The 22,591-nt window shown below is 42.6% G+C and overlaps 1 protein-coding gene across 2 annotated transcripts in view; it reads left to right on the plus strand.

The window, feature by feature from the left end:
* Positions 1 to 22,591, plus strand: part of foxp4 (forkhead box P4) — a 244,184-nt gene that overhangs the window by 169,549 nt on the left and 52,044 nt on the right. For both annotated transcript variants that reach the window (XM_059328894.1, XM_059328895.1), the window contains one exon: positions 9,139 to 9,318. In XM_059328894.1, the coding sequence (XP_059184877.1) occupies positions 9,148 to 9,318 (171 nt within the window). In that variant the 5' untranslated portion in view covers positions 9,139 to 9,147. The remainder of the gene's footprint in view (positions 1 to 9,138; positions 9,319 to 22,591) is intronic.

Raw genomic sequence — 22,591 nt, forward strand, 5'->3', positions numbered from 1 at the left:
AAAGTCCTTAAACAGCAAATGAAAATAACAAGGCAGGAAATACAAGTGTTGCTCATCCAGTTTTCATTAGCCAACTGAAATATTGATGCGTTTTAAGAGTGAACCGTGCATGTTTAGTTTGTCTCTTCCTTTTCTCATTTGGTGATAGAGCACTGTTATTAATGTCCTTGTCCAAGAGGCAGACTTTTTTTTTACTCTTTTTTTCCTAAATTGAAATGAAGGCATCCCTTTTTCAAACGAAATACTCTATTAATTTATTTATACTGTGCCATAAATTATTCTATTAATATTAGCATGTTCCAAATTAGTATGACTTCTCTCAATGTTCCTTCTACTTCTATTAATTAGCATGCTTGTCACTATAACAAAGATTTTTCTTTCTCTGATAAATTATAAAGGAGACATTTTTTAATACAATGAGAACCGCCTGAGAAATTATTAATATTTTAGTTGTGGCCTGTAAGACAAAAGTAAGGAGGAAAGAGCAAGAAGAACAGAAAACTAACAATTGCATGGAATACATTAGGGACTGTCACTGGGTGTGCAACAGTGTTGATTTTTATTTAGCTTTTTAGAAAGAAAAAAATGTGTATGTGGTGAGCGTGTGTGTGTGTGTGTGTGTGTGTGTGTGTGTGTGTGTGTGCCCATACTGAATGCTCAGGGATATCATCTTGTTTTAGCACTTTTGGATAGGATGTGAATTAATTACCTCTGTAACAGCTTGGACCAAGTTCAAAAGTACTAAAATTCAATTAATTTGAAAAGTGGACATGCTATCATTTTCTCTGCATGTCTCCTTTAAAGTCTGGCCTGTTTTTACTGTGGACTTATTCAATTATATTTGATTAAACTCGCTCTGATCCAATCTATTAATTAACTAGGAAATGCAAAGTGCCCGACTTGAAAGCCGATGTATAAAATTATATCATGTCCACTTTGATATTTATTTATTTATATTTTTTTACACCACCATTTTTTTTTTATAAAATCCATTGTAACCCTTTATTATTGTAATTCGCTGTTGCTCATTTACAGGTAATATTACATCTATTCACTTTATCCTGCTGGTAATGCAAATTTTGATCATAAATGAAATTATTTCTCACCTAAAGGCAACTACAACAAAGTTTACTCTTCACAAAATATACATCCTCTTTCTATGTCTTTCCAAATTTTGTCTTTCCACGCACTAAAATGTGAATTATGCCTTTAATTGAAGTTAAGAAGTTAGTAATTCATTTGGCAAATGTGGAGAATATCAGTGTCAGGAAAGGAGCAATTTCTTGTTTAGAATGGTATTTTTTTAAATATATGAATTAAAGGATAATTCACTTTTTATACAGGACTTAGCATTCATGTATTATTGACAGGTTACATGCACCTACACACACACACACATTCATTCTGTCAGACTTTAAGGCTCAGAGAATGAAACTGTGTTTGCTGCGTGTGCATTTATGAATTCTTGTCACCCATGTCAACCTGGTTTTTGGTCCATGTTGGCCTGGGGGTCAAACAGATCAAATTCACCACACACTCTCCTCACGGCGCGCAAATACGAAAATTAAATCTCAATGTACTTAAGTCTCAGTTTACTCATCTATTTCACCTTCATGTCATTTGTCCATTTCCCTACTGACACCTTTTCATCTGTTTCTCAAAATGTCCCTTCTTCTCTCACCCCCCACCCTCCCCTTCACAGTGAAGGTCATTCTAATAAAGAGCTCTCGTAGGACAGAGCTGCTAATTGCTCCGCGGCACTCTAGCTGGTTTCAGATCCAAATAAAGGCACATCGCCTTTTTCCTAGCTCCTCTCTTCCCTCTTGCCCTCCATTCCTCCACCTCCCCTCTTCACCTCTGTTCCACCATGTTAAATACAATCTGAGTATTAGCTGTGCAGACTGTCATAACCCGACCTTAGCCTCTATTACCTCTCCGGACAGAGGGGAGAGATGAAGGGGGAAAGCGGAGGATTTTTCATCCTCATGATCACAGGACGATTTCCAACTGGCACACGGGAGCACGCACATGCGCAAGCTTTACCTCTTTAGGAATGTACAACCCGTGATTTCAGGCTCAGATAAATGAGGTGTGCATGAAGTCCGCTCCTTCTACAAATATTTGTGTGTGCGGCGCGGTTGTATGTGTGTGTGTCTTTGTGTCTGTCTCCAGTATTTCGAACAGACAGCAGTCTGCAAGCTGGTAAATCACTTACTGCACTCTAAAGGCAGGGTCGAGGTGAAGGCAGGAGTGTATGTTTGCCCCGGTCATACACACATACGGAGCGATCTCATCGGTGCGGAATGTGCTGTGTGTTTACCTATGGCTCCAGAACCCACCTGACCGAGGGAGGCTAATCTTTATGGGCTCTGTAAACAGGGACTTTGTCTTCAGAGAACTGCAGGCGGGCAAGCAGACACACAATTCACACATGGACACTCAACGTAGACACACCGGGGGGGACTTACATGGCAGGTTACATACTGTATAACTAATACACAGAAAAGCACACATGCACGTGCAGAGGCTACACAAAGACACCCTCTTAAATGCTCAGACTAACTGATCGCCATATGGCAGACAGTCCTGCAGACGTTTAGAAGAATTCCCCATCTTTATATAGCAGTGGATTTTCTTATCATCTTCACTCTGAGCCCCTCTCTTCTTCCTTGCACTGTCTAACAGCAGCACTGGCTTCTTCATTAGCCAGCTGCAGAGCATGCTGGAGGTCAGACTGGAGGCCAGTGCTGCTAGCTTCTCTCTCTGGGTTGATGATGCTCTTTGAAGCGAGCCAGCAAGCGAGCCAGCCGGTAGTAGATATTGGCCCACATCTGACTGACTATCTGTCTGTGGGATAATGGAGTTCACCTGTTAGCACTGGAGCACGGCCAGGGCAGGCGCAGACATCTAGCATTAGCCCTTTACTGCTAGCCAACCTGTTAGCGCTGGCTGGCAGGCAGCCAGAGTGCCTGGAGCAGTGCTGTTAGCTGGTAGCTTTAGCTCTCTGTGTGAAAGACTGCCCGGCTGCTCTGCTCTGATATGTTGCTGCAAATCTGGCTAGCATGTAGCGGCGGCCAGCTGCTGAGGAAACAACCAAACTTGAACAGGGAAGCGATGGAAAAAGAATTTGTGCAGTATGTTTTTTATGTGTGTGCGCGCTCATCTGAGAATATGTGTGTGTTATTTCTTCAGCTTCCCCCTGACCTCATTCTCTTTTATTGAAGCTAATACACGTCAGCTCACAAATGCCACGCAGATATCCCTCCTATCCCTCCTATCCCTCTTCCTCTCCTCCCTTCTGTCATTCTTCTAGAGTAGAGAGAAGATTGCAAAAGACATTTGACACATACAGATATACCATGTAGGGCTATAGCTGTTAGCTTTGTTTTCTATGTATATTTGTGTGTTTTAATGCCAGATCAACTAATTATTTTAATCATTTAGTATCTTTCAAATGTTTTGACATTGAATGAATGCATTATATTTCTTTGTAATTCACTGAGAAAGTTTTGCAGTCAGATTCAGAATTTTGCAAAATAGTAGGAAAAATCCATTTGACACAGCTGAATGGCAGTGATAGACCATTGCAGATTTACTTTTAACCTTTTAACTTTTCTTTAAACCCAAGCGGTTTCAGTGTGTTATTATTATTTTTTTGCCTTTTGTCACATTTTACACACTGTGGCCTCATTTTTCAACAGCATTATTTAACTCCTGCACCTCAGAAAAAACACATTCATAGTTAAAAGTAGTGAACAAAAACATGTATTTTGTGCAGTATAACATGGTTATAATGCTATATGTCATTTAAAAAAAATAATGCAAGTGTAATTTCTTTGATAATTTGTTTACAAAAATAAATTATCAAAGAAATTAGAGTTTATATACAGGATACAAGTGCCCACAAGGGTTACTGATATTTTCATTTTAACCTGTACTTCCAACCTCTTGTCCGCTCCTCTCTGCTCTGTGTAAACAGCCGGCACTTTAGTCAAGTCATTCGTGGCTTTTTCTTAAAGATCTGTTTAGTGCAAATGATTTATGTTTATTTTAAATGGGACATGCAAAGTAAAGTAATTTTGAGACTTAGATTTTATGTTTTTTTCCCAACAGAAGTGTTCACAATACATGTGTATGATTTGTGATTTGGTTATGGATTGTTTTAAATTTTAAAATCTTGTGAAAATGGCAGTTTTTACATTTTCTGGCTGTGATAAATAGTGTAGTTTTATTTATTTAAAAAAGAAAACATGCCTTTCAAACCTGTCGGTGGGTTGTAGAGTTTAGAGCTTTTTAAAAAAAAACGTCTGCCAGTAATTCATTGAATTGCATTTAGGGTGATGCAGTTCTGGGAATCAACATGTCTCGACACGCACAAGGTCGCCTCATTAGTTAGATATTTGAATATCTGCTTGCATGGAAAGATAAAGAGGAAGGTGCTTTAGTAGCAGGATATATAGGAGGTGCAGGGCTGAGGTGGAGACTCTGCCCTGAAACTATGATTATACAAGAACACCTTGTCTCTCCAATAGTCTCTGCTATAGTATCTCTCCTGGAACAATAATAACACAACTCATATTTACTTTTGTCCGTGCACAAACAATGCCACTAAGTGCCTCACCGTGAAGGATATTTTAGATTCCAAATTGCATTTCATTTAGCTCCTATGTTTAGTCTCCCTTGTTGCATCTCTCACATGTGAACCTAATGAGTGATTAATGGAGACAGAAGAGCCCAGACCTGATAGTTGGGTTTGTTCTGGGGTTTGGGGTTAAAGCAGATTCCCTCAGGGCCAGTGTCACGGTTTATTTAGTGGCGGAGTCTTTGCCAGCTTACAGTGTGGGTGTGAGAACATAGGTGTGTAAGTGTTTACTGAATTACTATCTGTCTTTGTATGTTAGAATTGATGTCTCTGTCAAAGAAATAAAACAGCATCAACTCGTTGTGATGCTTTTAAGAGACGAGTCCTCGAGCTGTTCCACTGACAGTAAATAGGACATTTTGTGGACACAATGACAGAAACCAGAGTGCATTGTTGCATGTGTGTCTTTTAGTTCGTGACTGTCAATTATAATGAAATAAAACCCTTTGGGGTATAACACCTAAACCAAATATTTTTTGAATCCACACAGCCAGTCATTGTCAACAGAGGCTCCTCCAAATTCTCCTTCCTGATTACAAAACAGGTTAGAGCTCCAATTCCTCAGATTTCTGTCTCCGGGAAGAGTGTTTCTTTTGCTCACAGATATTGATTGAACTATCAGAGATCATAGAAATAACCTACATGGATTCTATTTCAGGGTGAAAACTTTAATGTTTTCCAGGGTTGAACCTGCCACTAGTTACCAGGCATAACCAGAGGGAGAAAGACAGCACGCAGAGAGTAGGAGAAAGACAGATAATTCAAGAGTCAGATGAAAGTAGATGGATGATGGAGTGTAGATACTGGTACAGACAATTCTTTTTCCTTACCCCCCCTCCCTTCCTCCCTCCCTCCCTCGCCCTCCCCCTCCTACTCTCCCTCCCACCCTTATTCCCTCAGTTCTTTGCCTAATAAGCAGCGTTCCTGCGAGCTGATGCAAGGCGGAGGAAACAGAACAGGCGTTCTGGGACTGCTGGAAATATTCCCACATGAGGCATAACATGATAAAGACTTATTATCTCACTAAGCTGCTGTAAACACAGATGCACACATAAATACACACTGTACACAACCCTCTCTGTCACACACACAAACATGTACACACACACATTCACAGAAACAGGTCCGGCTTTACGGTTCTGACGAGCTGTGACCAGGAGGAATCTGACAGAGCCAATCCCTCCAACAAAGCCTGAGAGTCAGCCGTTGTGAGCCAGCTCACTGGGCATTTGGCTCGGCTTGTTTGAACTCCGCACACCCAGAGCAGTGGGAAGAAATAGAGGGCGAGTTCTGATTATTATTAGTGCTAAAAAATGTTCGGGAACATGTGAACAAAGCTTACGTGTCGAAACAGGACTCATCCCGGCTCCTCTCCACTCATCAATCACAGCAGACACACACATAAACACATGCACCTAGTGAGCTAATCCATTACAGTACAAAGGTAGGTGTCAGCCTCTTAGACAAACACACACGTATACACCAGAGTCATCAGAAACATGTTGAGTCGCATTTCCCTTCTTCTCTTCTCCATCCCAATTAAAAGGCAAAGGAGGCCTTTTATTTCCCTCTCCTCCAAACACATTCTTTATCTCTCTGATCTGCGCCCCTCCCTCTCTCGCTCAGTCCCCTCAGGGTAGTGGGAATGTCTCTCCCAACACACTCTCAGGTCAGGGGTTCAGCTGGAGGGGGTCTGAGCATGTAGAGAGAGCGAGGAAGAGACACAGAAAGAGTGAGTAGCGGGTTGAGGCAGGCCTCTGCACGGGCAGCTCCTCTTCGCTGCCAGAAACACTTAAACTTAAAGCACTGTGTGTGTGTGTGTATCATAGCCCTAATCAGAGACTTCAGGGTAGATTTATGCCCCTGCCTTTTTCCCGACCTCCATTACACCAGCTTATATACACCCATTACAGGATATGACAGAGTACACACCCTTTAGACGAGCATACCACACTGCCTGTGTGTGTGAAAGAGAGGGCATGCGCTCACATCTCTACACACTCCCCACTTTCCCATTAGGTCCTTGTGCACCTGCAAGCTCTATCTCTCTGTCTGTCTTTATCTCTCTTCCCTTCATTGCTAATAAGGTCAATGAGGAAGAGTAAGAAGCAGATGGGTGTACAGTACATTACAGCACAGCGCAGTATAGTGCGGGCTAGATAGCAGGCCGGTGATTCATGCTTAGTGAGACGTGTGATGATGCGAGGAGTTTCTACTGCAGTGCAAAGTCAGTGGACTGTGCGGCGGGATCTGTTGATCACTCAGCACTATGCCTGGCTTCATAATATTACCTCAGGGAGCAGTTTGACCCAGCAGGTCTGGACAAAGGCGGGAGGAAGGAGAATGAAGAAGGGAGGAAGTGTTGGGAAGAGGAATGAGGTTGGAGATTAAGTGACTTGCTTTAAATGTCACAATAACGCTCGACTTCTCGGTCTTAACTTCACAGGCGGGTGGGTGCCAGCAGGGAGACAGGAGAGAATCAATGGGGAGGAAAAATACCGCATTGAGCTCTGTGGTTCTGAAATGGTGGTGCTCATTGGGGAGGGACTGGTGGATTCTGTTTGTAGGCACCCTATACTTTTAAAAGTTTAATCTCAACCATATATTCAAAAAATACATTTCAAAGTCACTTTTTGGGTAATTGCTGTTTTAAAGGTCAGGAATTCAATCTAAAAAAACATACATGTTCTTTATTGTACCCTCAGTGGTTTAATGGGTCTTAAGAAATCTGCGTCTGAAACTTCTGACATTGGATGGATGGATTTGTGCTGCCTAAAGAATTAAAAAAATTTTTTTTTTAAATTTTCAAATTAGGGATAATGGAGAGTGGTTTGGGCATCTTTTCTTCCTAAAGAATTTTTAAAATGCATTTTTTTCAATGCATCAGGTAGCACAGATGCTATTCTATTAATCTCAATTGCATTGATGCAGAAAATGTATTCACAAACCTCTGCCAAGGCCATGCCCTGTCTCGCAATGTTAATGAAAGTAATACAAACAATTAATACACATATGCCCTGTGATGTAGATCAGTACCAAAACGTTTTTTTCTGTCAGCCTTCTGATAAAAAAAACTGAACAAACCGAACAAAAAACATAACCTCTTTGAGTTAGTCAAACTATCTGCATGGCAGGACACCACTTGTGACAAAATATATTTTGGGGGGATTTGAGTGAACTGACCCTTTAACTAGCACACCTACCGGCACATCCACCTGCACACACTTGTACCACCCCCGCCCCCCCACACAAACATGCTCAGGTCTGTGTCCCTCAGCAAGCATCTGGCAGCATTCCATTAACAGAGCCACCAGCGCTCTCTCACACTCTCACCTGCTGTCAGAGTCTCAGTGAAAAAATATATATGCGCGCATTCACACACACACACACACACACACACACACACACACCACACCACACCACACCACACACACACACACACACACACACACACACACACATACACAGACACAGAGCTTCACCTGCTCTTGCCTCAGAGGAAAAGAAAAGTTAGATTCTCTCATGAAATGCCTTTTATTGTTTCCCCAGAAGGCATGGGTTGTACGCTTCTGAAAAAACACGCGCACACACACACACGCACATCACAGTCGCACACAAACGGAGGGTACAATGCCTCGATGGCGTTTTGTGTACCCACCCTGGGTTACTGAAATAAAAGCATTAGAACTTTCCCCTTAAAAACTATGCGCTTGTGTGTGTTAATTTCTAAAACTGGATGAGGCAGAAAGACGAGATTGAGCTTGTCATTAGGAGTTCACAGCCTGCATGCTTGTATGAAGGTTTGTTTTGTTTTGTGTTCGCTGCCTTGTGTGTGTTCTGCGCGCGTATGTGTGTGTCTCTGCGTCTCCTCTCTCCCACGCTCTGGCTCCTAACGATGGCAAATGCGCCTGTGTGTTTGCGAGGCGTTGTTTCTCAAAAACAACAACACATCCAGGAACGGCTCGTTTTGTCGGGTTTTGTGGAAGGAACACGCTCTAATTAGAGAGGCCCTATGAAGGTGCATCAAACAGATCTTTCTCAAAGACCAACCTGCTCATGGCTCTCACACAGCGCACACATGCCACCTCTGATTATTGGAGAAACGTCTGTGTTATTTAACTATATGGCGTATATAGAGTATTAACAGCCTTGTCAGTTTAGATTTGCTGCACGTCTGATCCTAATCCACGCGTACGCTCCTAGACACACATTTACATACAGACAAAAAAAACGTGTCTGCTTCAGGTGTAGCTTTGTGGACACTTGGGCATGTTTGTGTGTGGGTGGTTCATGACCAAAAGCCCTTTTTCACAAAGTACACGTGCACACAGGCACATAAAACACACACAATTCACTTCTCTATCTCTGCGTGTGTTTACTTTAGTTTCCTGCCTTGTTTGTTCACTCAGATGGGAGCAGGCTTTCTGCTCAAACTGCCCAGGTCACTTTTGTTCAATCTGTGTGTTGTTTTGCCCCCACCTCCTCTCTGCTCTCAGGTGCCAGTGATGATGGTGGAATCAGCCTCTGAGACCATTCGAACGACACCGTCCAACCAGAACGGAGTCAGCAGCCTTAGCAGCCAGTCAGATGGAGGGGGAGGTAGAGAGGGCGGGTCGAACGGTGACACCAACGGAGAGATCAGCCCAGTCGACTTACTGCACCTGCAACAGCAACAGGTGTGTGTGTGTGCTTGTTTGTGTGTGTGTGTGTGTGTGTGCTTGTGTGTGTGTGTGCTTGTGCCTGTCATGCATGCATTTGACCTTGTGTTTACCTATCTACCTTTATATATGCACTTGCAGGACTTGTTTTGCAGCAACTCCTGCTTGTGCAACTCATGTACATACATTCGTCTGGAACAGCATGTACACAGCAGGCCGTTACATAATGTACAGATGTATCAACACGTAGTCAGCCAGACTCTGGTAATTGTCAGCCTTGCATGTATGAACAGTAAAAAGTTCCGACAGGTTGGCTCGTAGGTGCTTTAATTACCCACTGTTCATAATGTGCCAATAATTGGACTGGGACACAGTCCACCATAATAAGAAGGTTCCCACTGATATATTATTACATGTTACTGGTTAAAAATGTATATATTACAATAATCTTGCTGCTGTTTTAGCTCTGTAGGTGAGAGGAGCCATTTTGTTCTATTGTGACGGCCACAATGTAAACACTCTCTGTGTGTGTGTCTGTGTGTCTGTGTGTGTCTGTGTGTGTATGGGAGTGTGTTTTATTTTTTCACTGATCCATGAAGTGGTGTTTGTGTGTGTTTGACACGTCAGCGTGTAGTGTCTCCAGTTATGCTATTTATCTTGCCTCCTTTGCGTCAGTCCCCCCTCTCCACACACGCACACACACACACACACACACACACACATGCCACTGTGTCAAATGGAATTTCCAAACTTCCCGGAACTTCTTGGATGAACTTCTACATTTTTATTTCTCATTCCCCTAAAAAAATCCACATAGCTCTTTTGTGATTGCTCTCTGGTGGACCCTAGCCTTCACGCATAGCACACACACAGACACACGCATAGAAATCTTTTTCTTTCCTCCAGAGGTCTCTATATTAGTCATTTGTCCATAACCGCACAAGAATGTCCACCGAGTGCTCTCATCTAATGATGGAAACTCACTGATTCATGTTTTGATGTGGCATTTGCTTCAATTGATGGAAGGATTAGGGAAGAAGATGTGCTCTTATTTAAAGTATTTACTAGCTGTATGCATGTGTGTGTTGTGTCCGCTCATCACAGAGGGTCAGTGTGAGTTCTGGGCTCTCAGACACCAGCTGAGTTTCTAGTTGAGGAAACCCATGGGGAAAGAAAAAAAAATCAGGGTTTCCTCCCTGATGCTAAAATTATTCCCCCTAATTATAATGATGGAGCCTTAGGTGAATGAAGAACACTCAAGGCCCTTCACTCCTGTCCTGCTCTCCCTCCTCCTTCCCCTGACTGCATCCTCACCCTGCTTCCTCAGCAACCTTCATGCGAGGACACACACACACACAGACACACACACTGCCACGCACAAATGCACACACATAAACACCAAACCTGTAGCTCATACAAAGCAGGTCTTTATTCTCTCGGACGTGTCTCTGCTCTCTATGTTTTTGCACCTGTGTGTGTGTATATGTGTGTGTGTGTGTGTGTGTGTGTGTGTGTGTGTGTGTGTGTGTGTGTGTGTGTGTGTGTGTGTGCGCACGCTGGTATTTCCTCTCTTGAGCGGGTAACCAACCACAAACATACCTCCCTCTCTCTTTCCATCTTTTTCTCTTCCTCTCCCTCACTGTACTTCTTTTTCCTTCTATCCGCTGTGGACCATGAAAGACAAGCACAACCTTTCCTCCAGATCCCAACCCTCACCCTACAGAAAAAAACCTTACATCCATATGTGGAGCAATAAATACACATACATTTATTGTGGCAATTGTGCCTTTAGGGCTTTCTGTTAAGCTCAATTTGCACCGATTTAAAAGATTTGAGTTGTCATGAGGCAGAGTTGTCCTTCTTGTTCCACGGATATTTTTTCTGGAACTGTTGTGCTTTCTGCCACTATAGCCTTTTTACTTTATGGCTGTTTCACTCTGAGTCAATCCGAAGGCAGAATTGGTAACACTTTATAATAAGGTCCTTAATAACCATTAATTAACAAGTAATAAGGCATTGTCCTCGCTTTAGATCCGGTAGTTGCAAAAAGCATAGTTAACTTATAGTTAACTTATAAAAGATGAGCAATAAAGTATATTTTAATATCAATAAGCAAACAAAATTACATTAATAAAGGCATGGCAAAGACATATTGGGTGGGTCATGGGTGTTTGTAATGCCATTATTAACACTTATATAAGCTTATAAACACACAATAATGTTAATAAGCATCTTGTAAGGACTTACAAGGGGCTTATTACTTGTTAATTAATGGTTATTACAAGGACCTTAATATAAAGCGTTACCGCAGAATTTATGAATTTATGAGTATAATCCCCAGAAACTTTTATTTTGTTTCACATACAAGTGTAGTTCTCTATATTTGTGTGTGTCCCCGTCATCTCTGCTCAGTATTACCAGCCTTTGGTCGTTGTCACACACTTCTTTCTCCCCCCCATCCTCTGGATAAGATGGGAGTTCTGTGCCAGTGAGCACTGTTGAGTGGCTTCTCTGATATCACAACCAGCTGATTTTTCATTCTTTATTCATCCCTTTTTTCCTTTGCTCAGTTTTTTTCTCCATTCACACCACTAAAATAAATAAAATATACGGCTACATCTATTTCATTTAAATTTACGGCCTTGAAAATTTACTGCAGCAGAGTTGTTATTTCTTCATTTTGTGTTGCATGGTTTTTGTAAGAGAATATGCAAAACATGTTATTTTTTATACGTTCTACCTCATAGACACAAATTGTTTCAAATGTTTTTATTATGAATCATTATTTTAAACCATAACACAACAGACTGGAAACCAGTGGAAATCTGACAAACTCATGTTTTATTTGCTCTGGCAGATGCCTCTGGTTGCACATTTCCACTCGGGGTGGCCTCCATCGGGCCAATCACAACCTCTTATATAAATCAGGTTTGATAGGATGACTGCTGAAACAAGAAAAAATTGGCTCCTTAAAATGTATTTCCTGTTTCTGACACGAACCACTTACCTACTTTCAATCAGAGATGGACCAGTTTTGGATCTCCTTTTATAAAACCCTGAGACCTGCACATACTTGCTCTGAGGTCATATATTACTGTATTATTACTTTATTTCAACAAATATATATCTACATATATATTTTTTAATCAGTTTGAAAAAGGGTTTGTAATTCATTGTATTCCTTTTTTTAATTTTTTTTTTTTATTACAGCAGCCAAACTTTGTTTGTATAGTGGTTGTAGAAAGCTGGGTGGTCACAGAGGCTGTATTTTTAGCTTGTGCTCACCACTCACAAAATCAATACTGTCGGACACAGACAGGCCCTGTACTGACACTGGTCACCTGACTGCATCATATAAGAACCTGCTCTCATGCTTCAACCCTAAAGTCTTGGATATACCTCCTCCTCCACCTTCTCCTCCTCCTCCTTCTCTTGTTCCTTTCTCCTCCACGCTTGAGTGTCTCACCTGAAGGTGTATTGCAGACTAGTGTTGGTGCTTAAACACCATGCCAGTGCGCACTGGAGCAAAAAAGACACACACACACAGAACTCCTGACAGCGCGGTGTTGTCAGAACACAAAGCCGTCTTTTCCTTGGGCCCCTTGGGAACCTGAGAGAAATCACAGCCATCTCCAGCCGTCAAATCCCTCCACTGGCCTCTCTGTGTCCTCTTTCTTCTGTCTCTCTCTCAGGGTCTCCATCTTTCTCTGAGTCTGTGCTTCTCTCTCATTCTTTTTCATGGATAGACAGAGAGATAGAAAGTCATTGCAGGTAGATGCTAAATGTGGAAGAGGAGTTATTGGGAAGATGAGACATACAGCCACAGGGAATCGAGGTAAAAGGAGGGGCAGCACATTGGGGTGGGGTGGGGGGCATTGGTGGGCTTGAGAGGAGAAATAGAGGGATGAGGGAGGGGTGTAACGCTGAGACGTGTCAGAAAAGGGCGCCTGGGCCTCCCTGTGGAATGTGGCCTGTCTGCCTCCCCAGAAAGAACAGAGCAGGAGAGAGGGAAGAGAGAGGGAAGAAAGGGAAGAGGGGGCGAAGACCAGTTCTGCCCCATCATCGGGGGGGGAACAAAGAGCGGAGTTATAGGGCGAGAGGAAGGAGAGGTGGAAAAGTGAGAGTGCAGTGGAGAGTGTATGGCACTTTGTTGAGGTGCCGGGCACGGGTGTAGACATGAAATGATGCATAGCAGAGGAGAAATGTAAGCAGGATAAATCCTAACAAACCTCAAAGTGTGTGTGTGTGTGTGTGTGTGTGTGTGTGTGTGTGTGTGTGTGTGTGTGTGTGGCTGGGTGGAGGGTGCTCTGACGAGAACCAGGTGTCTTCAATTCTTTTCTTTTCTTTACGTCTCTCATCCCCCCCCCCCCCCCCTTTTTTTTTTTTTTTTTTTGCAGATGTAAGTCAACACTTTGAGCGCCATCACATCCCCTCTCCCCTCCATTCTCACCCATTTCATGTCTCCTTCTTTTCCCTCTCCATCAATGAATCGCTTCTGGTTTTCCAACAGCTACAGTAGTCGCGGCCGGCAATGTCGGGAAGAGTGGAGGGGAAAATAGGAGGGCGAGGAAAGGGAGAGACGGTGACAAAAAGGTGCCGTTTCCTCTTAGGAGTGCCACTCATCGGTCAGCTTAAACAGCCAGGGAGGCTTTTTTCCCCTCTCTTGCCCTTAACTCGCTCTTTCGCACATATAGAAAGTGAGAGGCAGATTGTAGCGGCGGTCTCCTTCCCCCAAGAGTTAAAAAGGAACATACGTTGAGGAAAAGGCAGTTTTAGAAATTGGTTCAGAAATTTGTTCAGACCAAAGCTTCGATCCCATTTGTCATGATCTATTTTCTCCTCAGTGCGTCCCTTTTTGGCTCTATGAAATGCACACACAATCTTTGTTTCTCTCCCTCTCTCATATACACCCAGGCAGTTACACACATGCACAGAGCTGATGTGAGTTAATGAAGGGTGTAATTAAGGAGCCACAGTGATGACTGGAGATCAGGGGGAACCGATACAGATCTCAGATATACACAAACACTGATGAAAGATAGCTGGAGTTTTTGTGTGTGTGTGTGTGTGTGTGTGTGTGTGTGTGTGTGTGTGTGTGTGTGTGTGTGTGTGTGTGTGTGTGCGCGTGTGCAGGAGTGTGCATTTGGGTTTGATGGTGGGAGTGCTTTGCGGACAGATGTATGAGATTGGTGTGTGCGCTAACAGACGATGAGAGATGCTGGATGATTCAGATAACGTATGGCTTCCTGTTAGATTGGCTAGACTCGGTAATTGTGGCCTGGATGGATGGAGGCGGGGAGGTTTTTAAACACATGCGATTCTAAAGCTCCGGCTGCTCGGCCATTGCTAAATTATGGGAGGTGAATTTTGGTCACTGGGACAGTTATGTCCTGTTTGACCTCCAGCTTTCCGTGAGAGTTCACTTTCAGGTCAGAAGTGCAGAGGAGACGGAGGTGAAGGGGTGGTTAGAGTAGAGGAGGAGGAGGTAAAGGATTCTTTTCAGACACATTTTCTACTTTGTCACTGCAGTGGGATTTAATTTAATTACATTACACTTGCATTTGTGCATCTGCATGACAGGTTGTACCCCATATGTGTCTGTCCGTGAAATGTTCCTGTCTGTATGTGTGTCTGCACATGTGTGTGTGCATGTGTCCGTCCGTCGTGTGTGCGGGCCAGTAAATCAGTCCCAGGCCTCTCTCTGAGTGCTGTCACCTCCTAAAAGCTTTCCCTCGGTCCGGGCAAGGCCTTCCTCTTTATGTTTGAGGTCAGTATAGTTCAGGGGTCACCAGAGGTCATGCTGAGACAGAGGAGGGGCCAGTTGGGTTGCCTAGCATCATAGAACACCCACTGGCGTTACTGTGGCGATACAAAGAGACCTATAGAACACCAACTTCCTCGAGGAGTCTTAAAAGCACCAGCAGGTTCCTTTATCCGTCTTCTTTGACTTTTACTCCCCTTTTCCTTGCGCTGCCGATCTCTCTACATATGAATCTGCATGTATTGATTGATAAAAAATATTTCACGGTACTACATGCAGAATATTCAGATTTTTACGACATCCATTCATTCGTGGTTACACTGTATTGCGCATGTTTGCTTTCCTGCACCCCGCAACATGTAAACACACATTAAATGCCACAAACGCATTTCTCGAACAAATCTTGTAGTCAGTAATCTATTTCACATGACTCCCATTTCTTTATATTTCTCATTCAGTGATTTTTTCACACATTGAGACCTAATTCCGAGATGCTGAGAAGTTGTATTTATGAGCACCCATAAAATCTTTTTACTGCTTTTTCCAGCCAGGCCATTGAATGTTGAATCCACTGAGTGTGATTTTTGTTCTCTCTATTGATGTCCTTTCAGTTTCTCTTCTTTTGTATTTCTTTGCTCTATGACCTCTATATATATTTTCGTTCTCTAATTACTGAGAAATGTTCTTGAGGGACAGCCATGGGTTGACATGTTTTGGAAATTGTAGATTGATACGTCATCACTGGACTGAAATCTACTTGAAATAATATTTCATCAACTTCAAAATGATAAAAAAAAATGTACATTAATTACTCACCTGGTTTCACTTTGAATTCTTGAAGAAAACATTTTCTCGCATACTTCCACAGTGAACGAAGAATCTGAAAAAGTAGAAAATTCGTGAAGAATTAAAGTAAATAGGGGGTCACTTTTAACAACAGCACAACATCTGTTTATGAACTCTAAGACAACTCATGCAGTATAACCCCTTTCTCATTTATCCAGTCATATACCCGGTACTTCCAGAAAAAAATGCATTTTCGCTAAATCTTAAATTTTTTAAATACTTTTGCCGCTACCACTCAAATGGCAAACTCTGGATTGGAAAAGTGCAGCCAAGGTGCCAAAAGCTGCAATTCCTTGACCGGCCACTTTAGACCGGCTCCAAAAGTGAGTCTGCATCCATGTCAGCAGAAATAAATATGTTTACAGCCTGCTACAAAAAACAGTTTTGGTCTTTATAGCCAGTTTCCCCCTTCAAGGGTGTGGATTTTCATATACCTCATATAACTCATCCGTTTAATTTATATTAAGGCTTTATGTTATACATAACTCCTTTTGGGGTTAACCCAGATTTAGGAGGAGTCATGCACTGCCAAGATGGCAACAGTCACTGGAGCCACCTGCTTTGAGCTTCATTTCTGCTCTTCAGAAACCAATGGGTGACATCACAGACACTATGTCAATATTCTTTACAGTCTATGCTACCGCTTCATGTTTGTGGAAGTAGTGAGCATACCAGTGGGTAATTAGGACTTAGATTATAGTGCACGAGATGTGTTTCCCATTTACTTTAATTCATCAGGATTTTTTAGATTTTTCGATCACCTTGGAAGCAAAGTTTTCTTCTGAGAATTCAAGGTAACAGGGGCTGAGTAAATGATATACAAATGGTCATTCTGTGGGTGAAGTATTCCTTTAATGATAAAGTTTATTGTCTCAGGAGCTCAGAAGGAGCATGCTGCAAGGCTACAAGTCTTGTGGATAAAGAGTAGACGGACAGCAGACATGGTCCACCAGGCCAGATCAGCCGGCATGGACACAGTCACGGTTGGTTGACCCAACCAGCCAAGAGGCTCAGAGACAAGAATAGACAGATACCAGCAGAAGAGGGATGTGTGTGTGTGTGTGTGTGTGTGTGTGTGTGTGTGTGTGTGTGTGTGCGTGTGCGTGTGTGTGTGTGTGTGTGTCCTGTCTCTGTTGTGGAGACTGAGTTATACACACATCCCCGGGCACCTGAAGGGGTTAGGTTGGGTTTGGTTGCCATGGGAGTGTTTGGAAGCACTTACACTGGGCCGGCCTAGCTGCGCTGTCAAGTAAATAACACACACACACACACACACACATACACACAAGTCGAAAAAAAGTCGATTGTTGACTCTCACTCTTCAGAAGGTATCGCCATGGTGACTGAGGCCTTTTTAAGAGGTCGTAGGTCAGCGAGCAAAGCTGCATGACCTCATTACTAATACTGGTCAGTGACACCGGGGTGTGATTGTGTGTGGATGCCTGTTCACATTGGTCACCGTCCTCTGCTTTCTCTATCAGAACGCAGCAGCCGTAATTGGTTTTAATTGACATGTGCTCAGATTCAGTGTTTCAGAGTTCACCAGGGCCAAGGCACTCAAAAGAGAGAGCATTAGTTTACAACCCCCGCCCACATAGGTCACAAAATCCCCATATCTTGGTCCCGGTCTCCTCTCTTTTCTTAAAGTCCTTCACTCCGGACTCACAGAAAGTGATGGACACTGAGAGGGGAAGGAGAACAAGCGAAGAGTAAAGACAAAATGTGCAACGCTTACAAGGCTGCTAGGCAAGTAGTTACCCTGGAAACAGTCGAGAGCCCGGCAGTGCACACAATGAACGCACACATATACACACCACGCACACAATAGCCGCAGAGGCCTAAAGTGTTGCTAATTAGCTAGTCTGCGCTGGTTCTTTGTGTGAGCCATTTTAAAGGAGAGATTAGAGTCAACAGGGAGGAGGAGAGGAATGTAGCTCTTCTCTCTCTCTTTGCTTTCTTCTTGAGCTCTGGGACAGTGTGTGACGGCCCTTTTTTTCACCTGACACACAGAATGCATTCGATTTGTTGTCTTGTCAGTAAAGTTTTTCATAACTAGAAATACATTTTGAATGAAGTAAAAATTCATTTGAGACTTCATTTAAGATAACAGTTCTTTTATTGAGACAAACATAAAAAGTCAAATCAGCATATCATAAACTTCTAGATTTCTATTTCTTGCTGCTTCATCCAAATACTGTAATGTATTGATAGGGGTATTTATGAAAACTTCATTAAGAGCTTTTATCCTGTTGTTAAAATGTCTGCTCTTAATTTCTGTTAATTATGGCTACAACTAACTTTTTTTCATTATCAATGAATCTGCAGATTATTTCAGAAAATGGTCAAAAATGTCTATCCCAGATTCTCCAAGGTGGTGTCTTTAAATGTCTTGTATTTTCAGACTAAAACCCAAACATATTCAGTTTTAATGTGATATAAAACACAGAAATGCATCTCCATATTTTGGAGGCTGAAAACAGCATTTTCTTACATTTTTGCTTGAAAAAAATGAAAGAAAAAAGATGAATCACTTAACAAGTTTCAGTTGATCAACTAATAGATTCAAGACAAATTGTTGTAGCTCTAATGCTCATTCAAGGACAGACCGGCCAAAGAAAAAAAAAGTTTTATATGATAACATATTACTCAGAATTTTCACTTGTTTTTTATTAAATATCAGACAAGTTAGCCCCCATTTTTGCTGAATTATCAGAAGCAATTATTGTAAGTTTCAATGAAGGTACAGACAACTACATTAGTGTGCACAATGCTGCAAAATCTCCTCATCTAAAAAGAAAGTTTTGGTAAAAACATTGCGTTTACTTTTGGTTGGACAAATAAGTGGTTGACTTAAACCTTTCTTATTGCTCCTTTTACTTGTCCTTATGGACACTTTTCCAAATATCTAAACAAAATTGTCAATAAAAAAAATGTAATAATTCCGGCATAAATAGAATAAGTTTTAAAAGAATAGCCTGGGCTTTGAGGTATTTTAAATTGAAAAATGTGCCTGTTCACATCTGGCAGTATTGACCCTCTTACTAAATCACACAGTCCAGCGCACGCACACACTTTCCCATTTCCCCTTTTTTGGAACACACCCCTGCTTCTCATTTGGGGAAGTTAAAGATTTTTTTTTTGTGTTTAGAACTTCAAACTTTTTTGTACAGCAGCCAGCCTTTGTTGTGCCTGCCCACTTCCGGTGTTTGTGTGTGTGTGGCAAGGGTGGGTGCGAGGGTGTGTCCACCTCCATCTCCGCAGCCACAACCAGGTGTAAAAACCCTCTGAACCAAGAACATGAAAGCGTTTTATTTCCATCGAAGCGGGCAGGCAGGCTAATACTTTTACAGGCCACTGACTAGGAGCGTGTTTTTCTGTTTAACCAATAGGCGTCTGCGTGTGTACATTTCTCTTTATGTGTGTGTGTGTATGCATGCATGTGCACATGGCAGACAGTCTCTGTTTGTGTATGTATGTGTTTTCCCTCTGTCTCCTGAGCTGAGTCTTGGCAGTGTCTTGCATGTGTTATTAGTTTGATTTTTTTTTTTTTTTTGAATATTAATAATAACAGTTAAACGGTTTCCATATGTGAGGCCTGGTTGCCAGGCTAGTGCTATCCTCATCATGGGCTGGTCTCGCCCAGTCTAGCCTCACAGGAGTTGCTCTCGTTGGGCAGGAGAGGCAGTTTCAACTCTGGAGGTCACCCAGCTAAGACCTAACACCTAAGTGGCCTTGTCTTCCCAGGAGCATGACCAAACTACTTAACTGTCCTACCTTATGCAAGATGAGAGCTAAATATTACAAGGTACACTTTGTGTTTATGTGTGTGTGTGTGTGTGTGTGTGTGTGTGTGTTTTCCGCTGTGGGCTGGGTCTGTCTGGAGTGAGACCTTCCTCTCTTGCCAAACGAGCTGTGTTGAAAACCGCAGGGAAACTGCATATGTGTATATAGCGTATGACGTGTATTTATGTGTGTGTGTGTGTGTGTGTGTGTGTGTGTGTGTGTGTGTGTGTGTGTGTGTGTGTGTGTGTGTGTGTGTGGGGAAGGAAACTGCTGTAGAGCTATTTGCCATCAATTAGCCGCCTGGACTGAGATGAGGCCTACAGTACAGAGGGAGCTGCTTTTATATCCTCAGGAAGGGAGTTCCTTTCTCTTTCTGTCCCTGCTCACCTCATCATTATCTTTAATTGTCTATCTCTTTATGCCCTTTTCCCTTCACTTAACACAGAAAAGCTGACAACATCTCCTTAGGAAGATAGGTATATTTCTTTCTGTGTGTGTGTGTGTGTGTGTGTGTGTGTGTGTGTGTGTGTGTGTGTGTGTGTTCAAGATGTGAGTGTATGATGATGAATTGTGTAATGATATAAAGCAGTCCTGGGTATTCAGTCAGCTCCTTTTTATGACCGTGCGTATACCCCTGTGAATCAATAGAAACATTAGATGAGTGTAGGGACATAGTTGAAGGGGAGAGGTTTTCTCGTTTCACAAAACAGTTTTGAACTGAAGAGAACCATCTGGAAAACGGCAGGGTCCCCGGAGTTTAGAACAGGTCCCTTTTGTGAAAAATAGGATGTGAAAAAAAATCTAAAATCAGCCAGGGTTTTCAAACATTACGGCATATTTTGAAGTTCTTTTGGAGTTTGTGAGTTTTTATTACGTTGGCTCTTGAACGCGGTCTTTCCTCTCTTTAATGGTCAGTCTGGGCCCAGAGAAGCTTGCTTCAGCCGTTTTAAAACCTCAGCTCTCGAACGGTTCCTTTATATTGCGGAAACATTACATTAAATAGCTGAACGGCATTGCGGCTGGCGGGTGTTTCTGAAGGTGTCCCAGATAGTTCCAGCTCGGCGGCGGCAGCGGCCTAAACAGATTGAGGTATTCAGTGCCGTTTAAGCTCGGTTATATTGGTGGACAACTGGTTTGAAGTACACGTTGCTATGAGCGAAAACAAATGGCAGAAAAAGCTGGTGAAGGGAGGCCGGAAAGACCTGATTAATACCAGAGAAAGAGAAGGAGTACGTGAGGAAGAGTCAGGGGAAAGGGGCGAAGCCTTGGCAGGACATAGTTTATTTGTAACCCACCGTGAAATTGGGCGGCTTTAGCAGGCTTTGGTTCAGGCTGCCCCTTACCCCTGTATGTTTACCCCTGGAAACCCCTGATCTGCCCTAAATATGTATACCACTCCCTGTTCCCTTTACCTTCACCATAGAGTAAAATTGCATCTAAATTTCAAGACTTTGTTGTGAAATCAGCATATTTTTTGACAAATGACTTGCTTTCATGCTTGTGTTTCTCTAGTTACTTTAAGACTTGTCATTTATTGCTCACAGCAACCAACAAAATGCTGCTAACTGCTCAGCAGACCTCCCCCCCATTTCTGTGCTGCAGAACTTACATTTCTTTCCAAACATAATCCTGCAAATTTCCCATTAAATTTAACGTCTGGTGGAAAACATGAGCATCAATGAAATCCTGTAATGTTCAGTTGGGATGAAAACTTCCAGACTTTGGCCTTGATGGTTGCACGGTTAACAACTACAACAAGCTTTGATACTGTCAATCTCCTCAACAGTTTACACAAAACTGTATGAGGTAATTATCTTCATTGTTAAAATATGGCATCCCTTAAAGGGACAGTATTTCCCTTTAACCGTAAATCAATAGATCAATAAAAAGAACTACAGGTAAAAGAAAAACTGTGTTTTTCATTTGAGGGTGAACTGTCCCTTTAGATATTCATGTGCTAATCCTAAATACAGCTTTACCTTTTTCACTACCTATCCCAGTCCCACAGCTGCCGTCCCAGTAGTGGGTCTTTGTCTGACAGTCAAGGGAAGGCGAGGGTCCTCTCATAAGGCCAACAGCTGCTTTCAGCAGACTTGCTTTCCATTGGCCTGGACAGTCTATTTTAGGCCTCCGTCTAACCCATATCTGCTCTCAGAATTTACTGTGGCGAATAAGGGTATGGGTAACAGATTTCAGAGACGAGAGGGGAGGGGGCAGGGCACAAGACAGACAGAATACTTGGAGAAATGCCAGCCAAAGTTTTGTGAGTTATACATTATATGGAGAGGCAGAGTGAAGGCAAGAGACAGATCGGGTGATATGGACGGAGAGAAAGAAAGTAGGAGTGATCTGGGAAAGCAATCTGGTTTTTGTGGTGACTGACAGTGATGCATTTGATACGTGAGATTCCACCGCGGCTGTAACCAAGCCTTCACTCACACATGGCCCAAAGTCATATAGCAATCCCACTAACTGTCACCCTACTTTGTGTACAGTGTGTGTGGGTGTAAATACCGGGCCGGCTTCTGAACGCAGGTGAGCTGCTGGTACTATCGTGTCATCATCCTTTTAACAAATTTACATTCTTTGTAGATTGTGTTACATCTGTTGAGTCGTGTTTCATCTTCTTCTCTGATCATGATTCCCTCTGAGCATCCAGAGAAAGAGAAGGAATAACAGATAAGAGGGATTTAGAGAGAGAGAGTAAACAAAGACCAAGCCACAAGGAGAGAGTAAATGAAAGTAGGAGAGGGGTTTTATTGGAGTTTGGAGGTGTTTTTTGGTGCTAAAGTGAGGAATACATGCTAACGGATACAAGGGATCACAGGGGGGTTGACCCAGGAGGACGGTAGCATCGACGCAGCTTTAGCTTGGCTTTCAGCTTCAATGACAGCACTCAAG

Source organism: Centropristis striata, chromosome 3 (genome assembly GCF_030273125.1).
Source record: "Centropristis striata isolate RG_2023a ecotype Rhode Island chromosome 3, C.striata_1.0, whole genome shotgun sequence".
Taxonomy (NCBI): domain Eukaryota; kingdom Metazoa; phylum Chordata; class Actinopteri; order Perciformes; family Serranidae; genus Centropristis; species Centropristis striata.